This window comes from Aythya fuligula, chromosome 3 (genome assembly GCF_009819795.1).
Source record: "Aythya fuligula isolate bAytFul2 chromosome 3, bAytFul2.pri, whole genome shotgun sequence".
Classification (NCBI taxonomy): Eukaryota; Metazoa; Chordata; class Aves; order Anseriformes; family Anatidae; genus Aythya; species Aythya fuligula.
In genome coordinates, this window is record NC_045561.1 from 23,850,965 (window position 1) to 23,867,261 (window position 16,297).

Genomic DNA, 16,297 nt, shown 5'->3' on the forward strand with positions numbered 1-16,297 from the left:
CAACCGTTAAGAGCAGCAGACTAAAAGAAAACAAAAAACAAAACCCACCCACGGTGCGAGATGAGAGAACACAGGTATTTGCAACTGCACCACAGGGTTTTGTACTCCACAAGACTGCTTTGGTGGTCACGGGGCTTAGCTTGGCTTTTCTGCCTGACAAATTCAACTCTGATTTTTCCTTCAGAAAAAATAAAAATAAAAAAATATCTGGTAAAACTGACAGGCCAGGGTGCTGAAGGGAGGGTTGTAAATAGCAGACATAAATATTTAGGTCACTCTGGAAAAAATACAGAACCTCAGCTTGTACCCCAGCAAGTTCAGCTCTCATTCAGTGTCTTTGTGCTGAAGAGGCTTTGCCTGCACCTCTCTTACCCAGGCTTACAAAATAATGACTGCCTTCATACTTGGGCACAGTTTTTTTACCTACATTAAATGAAAAAGTTGCCTTTGATAAAAGAAGGAGTTTGCACCAGAAAATTAAGTGAAACAATCCAATCCAAAGGTATTTATCACACCACCAATTTTTACTGAAGAGTGAGTTTTCCTCTATACAAGAATAGTGATAACTCTGGATTGATTTTTGTTTTTATACAGAAAAAAACCTTGAATGACATTCTTTGTTTCTTGTTGGACAGAGAACTGAAACATAAAATTTCATACTGCATGAACAATTTCAGCAGAACTTAGTAAAAGGGACTAAAAAATTTAAAACATTTCTAAAATGCAACATCAAAAAGTGCATTAGGAGTAAAAACCAGGTCCATTGATTTGTCTTGCCTGCAGTATCACTTAATCATTTTCTCCTGTAACAAAGAGGTGCACATTTTTCTTGGACTGGAGCATTTGAGCTGTGCGATCTATGCCAACCACTGCAGCCAATTTCTGAGCATCATACTTGGAGTACAGCACAGTACAGGTCCACGTAGCATCCACTCCACTGTCTGTGGCCTTCATCATATTGCAAATCTCACTGTAGAAGTGGGAGTAGGTTGGTAACTCATAGAAAATGAGGTTCCTAATACCTTTTATTGTATACCTGTAGGAGAAAAAAAAAGAAAAAGTAAAGTAACTTTGTCAGAATTTTGTACAAAGTGTGCATGTTACCAATCCCATCTCCCTTCCTCCAATTTCCACTATCTTCAATGCGCTTCAGCTCAACTCTGCAAACCCTGTATCACAGACTAACGACTAAACTTGCCATGGGTGTGGAATTAAGGGAGGTCTAATGCTGCCAGGCACTGTGACTTCCTCTAAAGTACAGCCCACTACCAATTTTGCAGTATTCAGCCTCTTTGGCTTAGATTCTAACATAGTAAAGTCTGATCGCACTGATACTCATGATTTTTTTTTTTTTTTTATTATATATTTGCCAAAACATCTTCTGCTAATAGCAAAATCTGTTCCATCAGGAACTTCCGACCAGCTCCAGTCAGGATGCAGCAGATTTTTCCTTTGGCCTCAGCCTGCTATATTGAATTATTGAACTAATTGCATAACCTTTTCCAGAATTTTTTGTAGTTACAGTGGCTCAGATGAGCACTAATAAAAGGCACAGAGAACCTCATTTTGCAGGATGTATCATCCTCTCCCGACATCAGTGGAACTTGGCAGCACGCACCCTACTGAATAAAGTCCTGTGCATACCAAAGCATTAGAAGCTCTGCAAGGGACCATGGCAGCATGCAGAAAATTTTCAAGTAAACTGAGAAGCTCTTATATCACTCAAAGAACTCCTTAGGAAGATCAAACAAGTTCAAAAAGCACTACAGCCCATCTATGACTAAGGTCACTACACTTCCAAAACAGTACACATGCAACCCACAGGAAGACTCAGGCCTCTTTTGTAAAAGTGGAATTCCCAATTCACCTTTTATAAAAGTGGAAGCGCTCAGTGAGCAGTAAGAACTGCTTCTCTCCCTCGAGAAAGAAGCGCCGTGCTCTGCAGATGCCACCCTTTTTAGTGTATTCACAAATGTGAGCAAAATTCAGGTCCTCTTTCTTGAAGTAATTTCGAAGACGCACGTAGTCAAAATACGACGGAACATAAATGAGCGTGTGTGACATGATGGCATCGCGGTACTCGGGCAAAACCTTGTCGATGAAAAACTGAAACCTAAGTTAAGAAAGCATGCGTGTTTTAATCAGAGTTAACACCTGTTTTCCAATGCTGATATAACCTCAGACAGGAATACCATCAGACACAACAGGCTACTGAACATTTTAACTATGTATTTCCTTCTTTAAACTTAGGATATCTACACTTGTAGAAGATAATGGTCTAAAGCTTCATCAGCTCTGTACAGGTACGGTAGAGACCGGTATTGCTTTCCAATGTTTTATTCTCCAGTGCCTTAGACAAGAACTTCCACATTCCCTTAAAGCTGTGCAGAGTCCAGCCCATGTCAGAAGGCCCACGAAGGCACATTTCTATTGAGAAATCCCCCTGGCCCTACGCTCTGCAGGAAGCAATATGCTCAACTAAATCTGAAGTTGTGGTCACGAGGGCACAGCAAAACGGTTTGGAACACAGAGTACCTTGTATCTATCACGGAAGTTAAGTTTTCAGCTTCTATCCTCCGAAAAACATGAGGGAGCTGGACCACAACACGGCTAATGGAGCCAATGAGCGGTACGTTGCGGACAGCCACCTGTGGGAACAAAGCAGGATGCTCAGGGAAGCAGCATCTCAATGCAGCCACACCCCAGCCAGCCTTCTGCTAGCATCTCACATCTGTGAGCAGTGCACAAGGCTGATTTTAAGAAAGCTCCAATACCAAAATACATTCACATATACTTAACCAAGCTGCTAAAGATGCACAACAGCTGCTTATGTCCTGCCTTTCAATAATTTGAGATGGACAACTCAGATTTTTACTTTTTCTTTCAAATAGCTGCTTGTGCTTCAGACATAGCAGGAATCATAAAAACAAAAGATGTTGAACCCTTGGTTTGACAACAGATTCAATAGAACAAGATAATCTGCATCAGATTAAGAAAAAATAAAACCTAATTTCAAACATGAAACAAAAGGATCAAGTACTGCTGCAAGAAGAGTGTATTTTTATGGCTTTGGCACAGCATTAGATATTGTCATGCAGCATCATGCAGACTCAGACTGAAACACTTTGATAATGGAATTACTGGCACACAGACTTTTACAACTAAAATACAGTTTTTCCACACATTGGGTTTTCCTCTTCTACTCCCCCTCCGTTATGCCTAAAGAAGTCTTGAGCTCATCTGTGAACTCACCTGCCCTGTATAATTGAAGCAGTGTTTGTTGAAGATGGAGTTAATCTGGGGATCTTGAAGAGCACTGAACAGCAGCGTCTGACGGTAGTACTTCGACCAGTTGTTGAGACTCAGCATTCGCACTCGGGAGAAGTCTACCCCATGGGATTCCAAAGGCAGCAGGTTAATGTGCTTCATCAGGTGCTACACAGAGACAGAAACACATAATTGCAGACTGATATCACTGCACCCAGACTGCACGAGCCTTAACTGCAGCAAAAAGTGGGCAGGGATGAGCAAGAAAGCACAGAATTTAACAGTAGTGATCTCCCAAGACACAGCTGTTTGGAGTTTATTGACCATATCAAGAGTACTTTAAAAATTTCATTCCATAGAACTTAGAAATGCCATCTCTTAAGTCATCAGTAACAGCAGCCTTTGCTGCTTCTCCCACAGGGCATATCTAATGGATCTGTCTGTTTGTACCAACGTCAATGGGCCCACGGTTTCTGAGCCAGAAGCAGCCCAACTCCAGTCCCTGCTGCATTCAGCACCAGGCTGGGTTCCAGCCACGAAATTCACCCCAATTTGGCCTCACTAAATGATGCTTCGGACCAGTATTGCTGCTGCTGCATGGCAGGCAGCTGCACTCAAAAGCAAAAGAGAGAACAGGCTCCAGCACACATTCTGTGAGCATCGTGTAGGCTCCTGGGCCTCACCAGGAAGCAAGATGCCTTCTGGGCTCATTCCAAACGTACAGTAACATCACGCTGTTGCAATGTCAGGCCAAAAAACCTCTAAGGTGTTTCCGTGTGAAACAAACAAACAAACAAAAACAATCCTCAACCTTTCAATCTTGAAAACTTTTATTAACCTAAAGCCATATCGTATGGGTACTAGCACAAACTAACCACAATCCTACAGCTATATTTTCGCTATCCATACATGAAAAGCTTTAGACTGCTTAACTTAGGACATGACTACTGGTTAATATTTCTGCAGTCAGCGGAGACAAGCACCAGTACCCATTGCTTTCTGGGGGAACCTCAAATAGATTGCACAAATTCCTCACACGGCTGCAGTCTGACAGACACCGGGCAGTCAGACAACTGGCAGACTTTCTCCCAGATGTGATTAAAGGAATCATCATTATTGCATCCTGCAAGACAATTAAAACTCCCCAAAACAACAAGCAAAAAACTTTTGATAACACACACCACTAAAGCACCAAATACTAAGGTTTACTCAGAACAATTACTGAATACTACCAAAAGCTGTAGGAAAATCTTTCATAGCGTAAGAAAAATAAACAGCAGGGTGAAGGAGAGAAAAGGAACAAGCATATGTGTCTAGTTAGAAAAAAAAAAAGTAAAACTGTTCATTGTTAAAAATAAGTTGTAATCAGACTAACAAGACACAGTGCAGCTGAAAAAAATTATGGAAAACGCACCAGAACATGTTCCCAATTTTGCATCAGATAAATATCTGCTTGATCAATTATGAGCATTTCTATCGACGACAGAAAATCGAAATCTCTCTTCTTCTCCCCCTCTGCGCCAATGACAGTCCTCATGCCCAGGGGAGAGGCAATGATGATGTCCGATGAGTAAAATGGTGCATACAATCTCATACTCTTCTGCAGAATCGCAACCCCTGTCCGACAGCAAACAGCATTTTCTTAGTCAAGGTCAATTATCAACCGTTTTCTTCCCGAAGGCTCTGTAACAGTAACTCCTGTGTTCCTTCTCCCTTAGCACATGCTAGTGATGAGAGCTGGACAAATCAATCTGGCTGAAACTCTTTCCTGAAAATGTGCTTATCCACCCCACCCCCATTCCACAGCCTTCGGCAGATTTTCATGAAGTTCTGCAAACTCTTTTGGAAGTTGTGTTTTTTTTTTTCCCCAGATTTTTCTTAGCTTGAACAACATTTTTGAACTGAAACACATTTCTCCTGATTTTCTGTTAAAAAAAAAAAAAAGGGAAGGCTAAAAAGATTCAGGAACACAAAAGCAGAAATGATTAACTGTTCCCTTTACCCTAATCTCTGGGCTTCAGTCTCTGCCATTACGTGCTGTAATGAGTTACCTTAATCTGTCATGCAAGATTCAGTGTGGACCTCTTGACTATAGACTGCTTTCATTCACAGGACCGCTTCAGTTGCTACTAAAATGCCAAGGACAAGGCTTAGCACCTTACAGAGGCTGCAAGCACCAACAGTGCTGCACTACTGCCAGGCACCTGGCTTCTCAAGATGCACGCTGCAGTGTGCAGGACAGATTAGCTCATGCATCACCTCTCGTGCTACAGAGGGGAAAAGGAAGGAATCAAAGGAGTCTATTACTTGTGCCATAGCTACTGGGCAACATACAGTTTTCTGATCTTAAAATCCAGATCTGAACCGTGTTCAAATGGTTCAACCAGAGGCTGCCCAGCAGAGGGGTCTCTTCAGCTTCTCTCCCTATCTGTGTGATGACAGCGACCACAGCTACAGCTGAAGGCTCTTTAAGATGCTTTCAAGAATTCCAGGGACCTCTCCTGCTATCTATTTTAACCTGATGATAAAATGAAATAAAAGGCACAACTGGTTGAATTTCCAGGAAGAAAGCACCACTTTCCCCCAAAACATGTCATCACATACACAGTTTAACAACTGTAAGTCATCTTTGGTTTAAAGATGTGAAAGGGTGGGTTTTAGTAAGGCATAACAAACACAATTTAAATTACATCTTAGCGCTGAAGTAACAGGGTGTGAAGCACACTAAGAAAGAATAATTATGCTGCTTCTCTGACTTGCTTCTGCAAGTAACAGCACTGAAAGTTTCTTCAAGCATTTCTTCACCCCTAGTAAGTGGATCAAACAGGCTGTAGTACAGGAGAGGGTTGAAAGGAAAATTATTTTGCTACAAAAAGTAAGATGTTCTCAGCAAGATAGATATTCACTGGGGAAGCAAGTAGTTCCCACTCAGTCTTTCTTGCATCTTCCACTGTATCGTTAAATCTCTTGGGATGCCAATTTATCTTTCAAGGGGCAATAATTTCAAGAGCCTCTTATCTGTCAAGCTAAGTTAGAAACACTGCCTACTCACTGTGGCAGCTCCAGGAACTGAGCTAATTCCCTGCACACTGAGTTACTACAACAGCATGACATTACGTTACGAAATAGTCTTAAATTTGCTGCTTGTCCAACAGTCCTACCTGCTGGCCATCCCTTTGCATTCATGAAGGCCATGTGCAATACAGCAGAGAACTGCTTTGCTTAGTACTGAGCTTTAATTTTGTTCCCACTGTTACTGATTTATAGATAAATTGTGAATAACTGCTAACTTGAGATGATTTTTTTTTTAATAAAATGAAAGATTTTGCTGCATAAATCAAGATGGTTGCCCACACCTCTATAATGAGGTGTGGGCAACCCTGCCACAATAAAGCACTCAGTGTATTTTAAGCGACTCTGAACTTGATGTGAAAATCATTACCTCTGCATTTTCTCTTCCTTTTTTGTGGTAAGGCACAGAATATTTTCAGAAATATTCAAGTTGCTGATACAAAAACCAGCATAAATACCTCAGAATCTAAAGTCCCACCAGCCCTGATGGCTCCCAGACATTTAGCAAACACTTGTTAGATTACCTCCCCCTGCTTTACAAGCTAAAGTCATCTGTTCTGTAGGTCATTACCAATTCTGAAATGGTCATCAATGTTGCCAGCGAAGACAGCTTCATAATCTTCAGGTCTTTTCAGATTGGGGGGCCTCTCTTCTGGGTCAGAGCCAAACTCTCCCTTGAAGCGCTTTTTATTACTTACATCTATTTTTCTTTTGTCATTCACTTCAAGAAGACTGATGAGAATGTGCACAATTCTCAAAGCACATTCCCGGAAGGGCACTATCATCAGCACCTGCACAGATCAACAGTTACAACAGAACAACTCATAAAATATGTAATGATTTTGACTTGGATCTGCCCCCACTGGGCTTCCCAACAGTCAAAACAAAACCTCAGCCCCCTTCCCCAGTACAATCACCAACCATCTCTGCCTACGTGACAAAACCTGATCTGACAGATAGGCCTGTGCCCTAAGTCAAGGCACACACATCTACGCTGGAGGAGGCCCCTAGCTTGTGACTTCCTTATGGCATGTCACCAGTTAGCTTCTCTGAGGAAAGGCAGGCCCAGATGGGTCCACACGGAAGCAGAACAAGCCAGATTCTGACATGCAGCAAGGAGAGAGGATGTGCTGGGACACAGCGTGCTTGTGGACACGGACTGGCCAGCAGAGCAGTGCGGTCCTCCATCTCACACAGAGGGTATGATTACAGGGCATGGTTAAACACATTTTTCTGTTCTCCCAACCCCTCTTTGGGTTTTGAATCCAGCTCTGTAGACTGCAACGGGCACAGGAACAGGCTGGCTGAAACTTGTGCTCGCTGCTTCTCCCAAGGTATCTGCCCTGCAGATGACTCCCAGGCATGGCCAAGGGCTGCAGAAAGGCACATGCCTAGGATTCCGTCACGTAACAGGGCAGAAGGATGTTTACACAGCCTGACCAAGCACCCAGGGTGGGCAGGGGAATCACGTCTATGAAGCTCTCTTACCTTAGGCCTGGTGAGCCCCTGGTCCCTGTAGTCATCGCTGTCCGTCCCTGGCTTCTGGTCTCTCTTCTTGGCGTTGTTGCTGAGCACCTGGGCATTCGCCTTCAGGACATGGTTCAAGGCGTGCAAGCAGTACGCGTGCCGGATTTCCTCTCCATTCGTTAAAGCATTTCTTTCTGGATAGAACAAGTCCTTGTAGGCACTCATGATAGAGAGGAGCTCTCTTTGTAAGGGGGTAAAAGAGGGATCACTTGGTTTGGTGGTTGGCGACAGGAACTGCTTATTCACTTTTGGCCATGTGGATTCTAAAGGCTTATGAAGATGAAGCTGCTTCACATCAAATTCTTTGTCTGGTTTTAATATTGTATTTTTCTCCGAAGCGGAAGAAAAAGTTAACTGACCCAGCCTCGGCCACTGAAGGAAAAAATATATATATATATATATATAACACATTGATACATAAAAGGAAGAGCCAAATATACGAAATTTGGTACAGCTAAAAGCACAAAAGTACACCACCACAACTGATAGTTTAATCAGGTTCATGAAATTTGAGAAACTACCTTTTCCTTAGTATTTACCCCAGAAAATAACAATAAACTTGAACTCACTAGACCTGGATGTATTTTGCAGTGACGTGGCTACAACTGTCCTCATTTTGCCAATGAGAAAACTGAGGAAGAAGAAGGATGTCATTTCTGCCAGCCCTGGAGCTTAACCACGTTTACAGATCAGCCACACTGAGGTGTGCACTGCTTTTGAAGGGTGAAACCTTTCAGTGCATCGGGAAAACTGTAAGCCTCCTGCCACACAAGTTGTCCCATTCTGTTTCCATAATGTTGCTCCACCCAATTAAGTAAAGATGTATCATACATTGCTTTAGGTGGCACTGGTATTTTTGGCCACCATATTTAAAAAAAAAACAAAAACAACTACAAAAAGTCACAGCTTGCTCCCTGACTGACTGTTGGATCTCTTCCAACAAATGTCACCCAGCATATGGCTGACCAGAATGCAGGGCAACCCTCCAAAACGAAATCAGATGTGAAAAAGTTAAGAAGCAAAGGTTCGTCTAAAAATGACTATTTTGAAAACCAGTATTCTGCTTCAAGCACTGAGGTGTTTTTCTGGTACTGTAATTCACACATTACTTCCAGTATTAACAAATGGGTTAAAACCCACCTTTACCTGCTTGTGAACGTGTACGGAGATACAAGTGTCTTGAACAAAAACATGAGGGGGCATCACAACTACTTGTAAGACTGCAAAGGGTCACCTGACAAATTCAGTTGCAGAGCGTGTCTCTGGCATCCTCCTGTTACTACGCAGAGACCAGTCCTGTTCCCACCCAGCGCCACGAGCACACACCTCTTATCTCAGGATTATAAACTAAACTCTAAAACTTTTTTTCAGGCATGTCACCATGCACTGATGTAACAGCAGACTTTACATTTCAACTCTTGCTCAGCATTAAGCTAAGAAGAAAACACTTCAGCAACAATGCAGTGACAAAACCTTGACAATTCTGGAGCCAACAATAATACGAACCTACTGCACTTGTATACAATACGTTATTTTTATCTCAGCATCTTTTGGAGCTTTGAATTGCTACAGGACAACGTTACCTTGATTTGACTTGAAGTTTTAGAAAGCGTAGACATTTTTTCTACTTCTTTTTCTTCAAGTTCTTTGTCCATGTGCTGTTTAAATGGATCTATGTGTAACAACAACAACAAAGAGTCCTGAGAACTGTTGTAGCTAATACCAGAATCAAGTTTCAGAACGGATTTGCAAATGACACGAACAGTTTCTGTGCTGGCCAACACCACAGCTAAAACTAGTTATTTCAAAGCACCAGAGATGCGAAAAAGGATGTCAAATTCTCTCTACAAAAACACAGAGAACAGATTTGACAGATTGCCCAAAAAAAAAAAAAAAAAAAGGGGGAGGGAAGCAGAGAAAGAAAACGAAGCACTTATGGAAGCGCTAGGACTTTCAGTCACAAAACAAATGTTGGACAGGAAAGCAGTATGTAGTAGAAAAGACTGGCAGTTTTCTGCTTGAAGCTCTGACACTGATAAACATCAGTTAGCATTTCTGCTCCTTGCAGGTGAAATAGGCTGTCAACAGCAAAGACCCAAGTGAGCTTACTGCCGAGGGCTCTGCATCATGGACGTCACTAGTGGCGTCCCCCAGGGCTCGGTGCTGGGGCCGGTCCTCTTTAATATCTTCATCGATGATCTGGACGAGGGCATTGAGTGCACCCTCAGTAAGTTCGCAGATGACACCAAGTTAGGTGCGTGTGTCGATCTGCTTGAGGGTAGGAAAGCTCTGCAGGAGGATCTGGATAGGCTGCACCGATGGGCTGAGGTCAACTGCATGAAGCTCAACAAGGCCAAGTGCCGGGTCCTGCACCTGGGGCGCAATAACCCCAAGCAGAGCTACAGGCTGGGAGAGGAATGGTTGGAGAGCTGCCAGGCAGAGAAGGACCTGGGAGAGATGGTGGATAGTCGGCTGAATATGAGCCAGCAGTGTGCTCAGGTGGCCAAGAAGGCCAACGGCATCCTGGCTTGTATCAGGAACAGTGTGACCAGCAGGGCTAGGGAGGTGATCGTCCCCCTGTACTCAGCTCTGGTGAGGCCGCACCTCGAGTACTGTGTTCAGTTTTGGGCCCCTCGCTACAAGAAGGACATCGAGGTGCTTGAGCGGGTGCAGAGAAGGGCGACGAAGCTGGTGAGGGGCCTGGAGAACAAGTTCTACGAGGAGCGGCTGAGGGAGCTGGGCTTGTTCAGCCTGGAGAAGAGGAGGCTCAGGGGCGACCTTATCGCTCTCTATAGGTACCTCAAGGGAGGCTGTAGCGAGGTGGGGGTTGGCCTGTTCTCCCACGTGCCTGGTGACAGGACGAGGGGGAATGGGCTTAAGTTGAGCCAGGGGAGTTTTAGGTTAGATGTTAGGAAGAACTTCTTCACTGAAAGGGTTGTGAGGCACTGGAACAGGCTGCCCAGGGAAGTGGTGGAGTCACCATCCCTGGAGGTCTTTAAAAGACGTTTAGATGTAGAGCTTAGGGATATGGTTTAGTGGGGACTGTTAGCGTTAGGTCAGAGGTTGGACTCGATGACCTTGAGGTCTCTTCCAACCTAGAAATTCTGTGATTCTGTGATTCTGTGATCTCCGGGCACTGATAGGAACACACTGATAAAGCAGATAAAGAGAAGGAGATCTGGGTGAAGGAAGGCAAAAATTGCCAAAAGTGAACAAAAGTACAATTTATCTAATCAGCATTTCTTTTCAGAAAGCAGAGGGAGGCAGGAAACTGTAACATCGTATTATATGCAAAGACTCAGGGATGCACAATTAGCAATTAATATGCAAAGCTTATTTTGAAAACCAAACCCCACATACTGCTTGCAGCACAGTAGCACTCACTGCATGAGGAAGAGCAATTAGAGGACACTAGTGCTTGCCAGAGGATATCTAGCCCAAGTTATCCAGCAAAAGTCAAGGCATTTGCTAATCAGGACATACTGCCATCTAATCTATGTTCCCAGCAATGCAATCGAAGGGCTATAATTTAATTGTAGCAGGTGCTCTCTCTTCAGTAAGTGCTACCAATTCCCCAAGTTGTCAAATTAAGAGGAGGAAAGACAACAAAGCATTTTCAGAAATTCTAGTCATCCCAGGACCCGAGGAGAGATTCATTCACTTTCTGGTATCTTAGGCATATAAGATCTTCTGTAACAGATTACAAAGCCACTCCCGAGCTACAGCAACCCACTGAAAAGTAGTGCATCATTTATAGGTTGAATAAAGCTGTTAGGATACTTGGCATGCAGTTGGAGAGCTGTGGTTCTCATTAAAACGCAACGCCAACAGCCTAAGTAATATTCTCATGGTAACAAGAAGGAGCTGTTTCTTCTATCACATGGCCCTTTGATGCTTCCCCACATTTCATGTATCAGCTAGGCTGCCTCCCAGATCTAATGTCAGCTGCTGCTCTAAGATGACAAGCCAGCATCACTAGGGATGCTACAAACATATTCCCCTCTCGCAAACTACGCCATCTGATATTAAAACCACAGAGCATGAAATATGAATAGGAGCTCTGCGAGTGCCAGCGTGTGGCATATCACTGAAAGATCACAAACCTGTGCACACGGCTATTGGTATTACACGTGGTGGGATGACTCCAGCACCAGGGCGCAGCCTTCACCCATGGGCGCACTGCGGCACCGAGACGCTGGGCGGCTCCCTCAGCAGACACCGCACAGACTGCTCTGCACAACCTTCAAAATCCAAGAGCCCTGAGCAGTTTTCTAGATTACTGTACCTGCCTCGGCTCCTCTCCTCTAACTCCACCCAGCTGTGAAGGATCCTCTCACTGGTCAGTTGTGTGACCACCTCCAGCACCGTCCGTGCCAAGAATACGTTCCAAGTGCAGGCCTGCAGGACCCCTTACATTGCACCATATTTTTTTTTTTTTTAACTACCACTAACACGTTAGAAGAAGACAACCCCCTCCACGCACATTTCTAGTTCCTGGTATTTTAGGCTTTACAAGTCACAGCAGAAACAAATCCCTGTCCACAGGCGCTGCAGGAAACAAGTGGTTCATCTACACGCCCGCATTAGCTTTAAGTGTCCCTTATGCAATGGGCTCACACGTGGGCAATGCAATGAATCACGCAGCCAGAGAACTCAGAAGCTATACAGCATCTCATTAAGGAATTTGGTAATTTACATGGTACAGATGCTCCTCAAGAGGCAGCTCACTAAGCAAAGTACACTACGTTTTACCTTGTGAAAAGGCTCGTGAGGAATTGCTCTCTTTCTTGTCCGCATCGCAACCTCCACTCTCCTCTTCCATGAAATTGGTTTCCAAGCTAAATTCAGATTCATGTTTCACATCAGTGAACTCCTCGATTGCTCCATGGCTTAGGTCACAAGAGGCATCCGCACCATCATCCTGCTCCTGGCCGAGTGCCTCTTCTGCTGTGTCTTCAGCTGTGACTTGTTAGAGAGAGGAAGAGGTTATCATCTTCTGGGAAAGTTATTATTGATTGCTACCTCTGGCTGCCTACGTTGTTCACTTGGAGAAAAAGTTTTTCTCCAAATACTGTATGCAAAAAGATAAAAATGGGCTTTGTATTTTACATTTTGGAAAAAAAAGAAATAACCTTTGGCTGGCTAGCATGCCAAACATTAAATAATACAAAACATGTTTCCCCAGGGAAAATATAAGGAATAACCTATACAGAAAACACAACTTTTAGTTTCTGATAACCTAAAACAACTTAAAATAATGAAAAATTGACTCCTCTCAGAATTTCTTTGCAGACTTCATGAATGAGGTTGTCTTGTCATAAGGGAGGAGGTTTCCTTGTATTTTAAATATACTTTCCTCCACTGTGAGGCAAACCTTTCTCTCCTCTCAGTGGCAGCAGCCAAACCAGATGCTGTGTGAGAGAACAGCTTGCGTCTCCCAGTGAGTGGGTGAGAACCCCTGGTATGCTGCTCCATGTGGATTTCCCCTGTGCTGCCGCACAAACAACATCTGAGGGAGAAGCAGCGGGCTGCCTGCCGGAAAACGAGCAGAGCTACCCCCCGCCCTGCAAAACCCCCCGGCAGCTGCTGCTCCCACCCACCAAGAGGCAACGGAGCAACCAGCAGAGCACCCAGCCAGCAAGCAGGATCCTGGCTAAGAGCAGGCATTGCTCAAACCTTCTTACTGAAGCAACGTTTACCAGAGTAAGGGAAAAGGCAACCTACCTTCCTCCTGGGATGGTACTTCATCCTCGTCTGCTTCAACGCCATCTGCTTCTTTGGGCTCCTGGGAGCCTTCGCTGCCCAACTCTGCCTCGCTCTCGCCAGCCTCTTCCGATTCACTTTCCTCTTCCTCGCTTTCAGACTCAGGAGAGGTCTTCAGGGTAGCCAGTAGCTTGTGGTACACAGGGACAGGTTCCACCTCAATCTCCGAATCACTTTCTGCACTCGATTTATCAGAGTTGTCAGACTAAAAGTGAAAACAGTAACACTATTATGCAGCACATGAACACCCTCACCTCTAGATCCCATGCTACACTTTCCTCTTCCCATTCTATCCCTGTGCAGATGCAGTGGGACTTCTCAAAAACCTCCATATACCAACATAACAACCAACATAAATAGTTATTCTGGACACCTCCGTTTAGATTTTGAAAGCATCTTGGTAGACCTAGGCCCTAGTACCTCATTCTGCACTGATTTGAGTCTGAGCATCTCAAAATTTGGTTCTTTTAGGCCCAGCTGAGTCAGTACATTTGTTCTCCACAGACAAACCGGCCCTGGATTTTCCGAGCAAAACCATGCACACAACAAAAATTGTAGAAGGGCATGCATACAAGCAGAAAATGCTTCCAGGTTTCAAGGAAATAAGGGAAATAACCTTCAGCTGACAGAAATCCACCGAGGAGTTGGTCAGGTTTGGCTCAGCTCTAAGCTTCAAACAAGCTAGACTCTAAGAGCCAGTTCTGTCCCAGGCCTGAACAAACCAACCACAACGTGCCTGGTTATAGTCACAATTACAGTGAAACCAGGAGTACAAGCAAAGCACCATTTGCTTCCTTTTTAGGTTCTTTCAGTCCAAGGTGAGCACTCAGTATATACAACATTAATGCAGTAAGTGCTAAAGGAAACAAGTGGACAGTGTAACTCATTGTTTTTCCAGACTGAAACTCTGAAGTGTTTAATTTATCTGACAATAAAGGAGGTTAACTGAAAGAAAACTAAAGCATTGGCAATTTGAAGAAGGGGAACGAGCATGAACATTTGCTCGAATGAACATGAAATTTCTTCATTCAGCAGAGAACAAAACATCTCATCCCCTAACTCACGCACCCCCAACTTTATTAGTATTATAATAACAACTTACAACATCGTTTACTTTTCACCATGATTAAGTAATGTGAAAAAAAACAGAACCAGCCAAGAACAGCAATATTATATCCTGCTTCTTCTGATGTCTCATGGTTTTCACAGTCTGACACTACAGAGAACAATTCAGAGATACACAAAAATCATTCATTTTTTCCTCCTAAGAAGCAGGTTTTCTAAAACAGAACTGAATCAGCCTGAACAATGCAAAATGCTCAGTGCTTCACTCCACTGAAGTGCACAAAGATGAAAGTGAGGAAGAAACAAAAATATATTACCAGTTCACAGATCTGAGTTGCTTCTAGTGTTCCAGAAACCCTGGAGAAAAAAAAAAAAAAAAAAAAGATTGAAATATTTTACTCTGTCAATGTTACTATGTACAGTATAAAAACAGATGGGGGGGAGAAGAAATTATTGAATCACAGGAGTCTTAGAGAAGAGCAAGCTTAAAACCATCACACGTCACGCCATTGTCCCTAAGAAAACAGACTCAGTGCTCACCCTGAGAGGTTTCTCTCTCAGCTGATACGGCCTATAAATGAAGCCTGAGTACAAATGATCAAAAAGAGAAGTATTTTAAAGCAGAATCCGTCTTTAAACAGAAGGCTGTTTATATACATACCCACAAGAGTATAAACACTGTAAAAGCTACGTGTAAAGTGAAGAACACCCTGCAAGACAAAACTGTACCTGGCGAGGCTCAGAAGGAAATTTGCTCCTCTCTTCTCAGAGGAGAAAGGCCAGGCCAGAGCTACCTGAAAGGAAGGGCTGTAGGACAACTTTTAAAGGATCATAAAAGTTAGGCAAGAGCGTGAGGGATCCCTAGAGCTGGCAAGGCTGACGTTTGGCTCAGGATAATAAGTTCACAGCGATGAGAGCGACCGCTCAGCCGGAGGAGAAGATTCAGCAGGCAGCAGCCGCGGTTGGGCCGTACCAGGCGCATCCTCTGGCTGCTGCCTCCCCCAGACCCGGGTACCAAACCTGCTCGGCGTTTTTTTTTAAAGGCCCTTGGTGCAGCACAGCTACCCAGGGCAGGAGCCCGCCTGCTGTGCTAAACATCGATCTGCCAAGCAGGGCAGCCTACCGCAGGGCTTCCCCTCGCCTCTCGGGGCCCCCACTCACTTGTCGTGGAAGGGGTGCTCCTCCCCGAAGTCCTTCAGGTGCTTTTTCTGCCTCTTGCTCAGGCCCAGAGCCGCCGCCGCCGCCCGCCCGCCGCCGCCGCGCTTCCCCATGCCGCCCGCCCGCCTTTACGGCCCGGCCGTCAGGCGCCGCCGTCGCGCTGCCGGCCGCGCCCCCTCCCGCGGCAGCCCTCAGCCCGCGGGGAGCCCTGGAAGCGCCCCGGTGCCCGCTGAGCGGGGACACCGAGAGCACAGGAGGGCAGCCGGGAGGGTTTTGGATAACTCTAAAGGAGACCTCACAGCCTGTCCGGGCAGCCTGTCCCGGCGCTCTGTCCCCGCACAGTACAGAGGCGCCCCCTCACGTTGAGCAGGAAGCCCCGGGGCTTCAGTTTGTGCCCGGAGCCGTGGCAAAGAGAGCGGCGCCGTCCCCTCGGCACCCTCCCCTC

At 44.8% G+C, this 16,297-nt stretch overlaps 1 protein-coding gene across 1 annotated transcript; it reads right to left on the bottom strand.

The window, feature by feature from the left end:
* Nucleotides 1–502: 502 nt before the first annotated feature.
* Nucleotides 503–15,965, bottom strand: UTP25 (UTP25 small subunit processor component). Its single transcript, XM_032185204.1, has 12 exons — nucleotides 15,856–15,965; nucleotides 15,012–15,051; nucleotides 13,591–13,834; nucleotides 12,619–12,831; nucleotides 9,450–9,538; nucleotides 7,828–8,238; nucleotides 6,911–7,130; nucleotides 4,682–4,884; nucleotides 3,253–3,435; nucleotides 2,536–2,648; nucleotides 1,868–2,113; nucleotides 503–1,036 (listed from the first exon to the last, which is right to left on the bottom strand). Exons 1-12 carry the CDS (start codon nucleotides 15,963–15,965, stop codon nucleotides 790–792), a joined length of 2,319 nt encoding a protein of 772 aa, XP_032041095.1. The 3' UTR covers nucleotides 503–789.
* Between the last annotated feature and the right edge of the window lie 332 nt (nucleotides 15,966–16,297).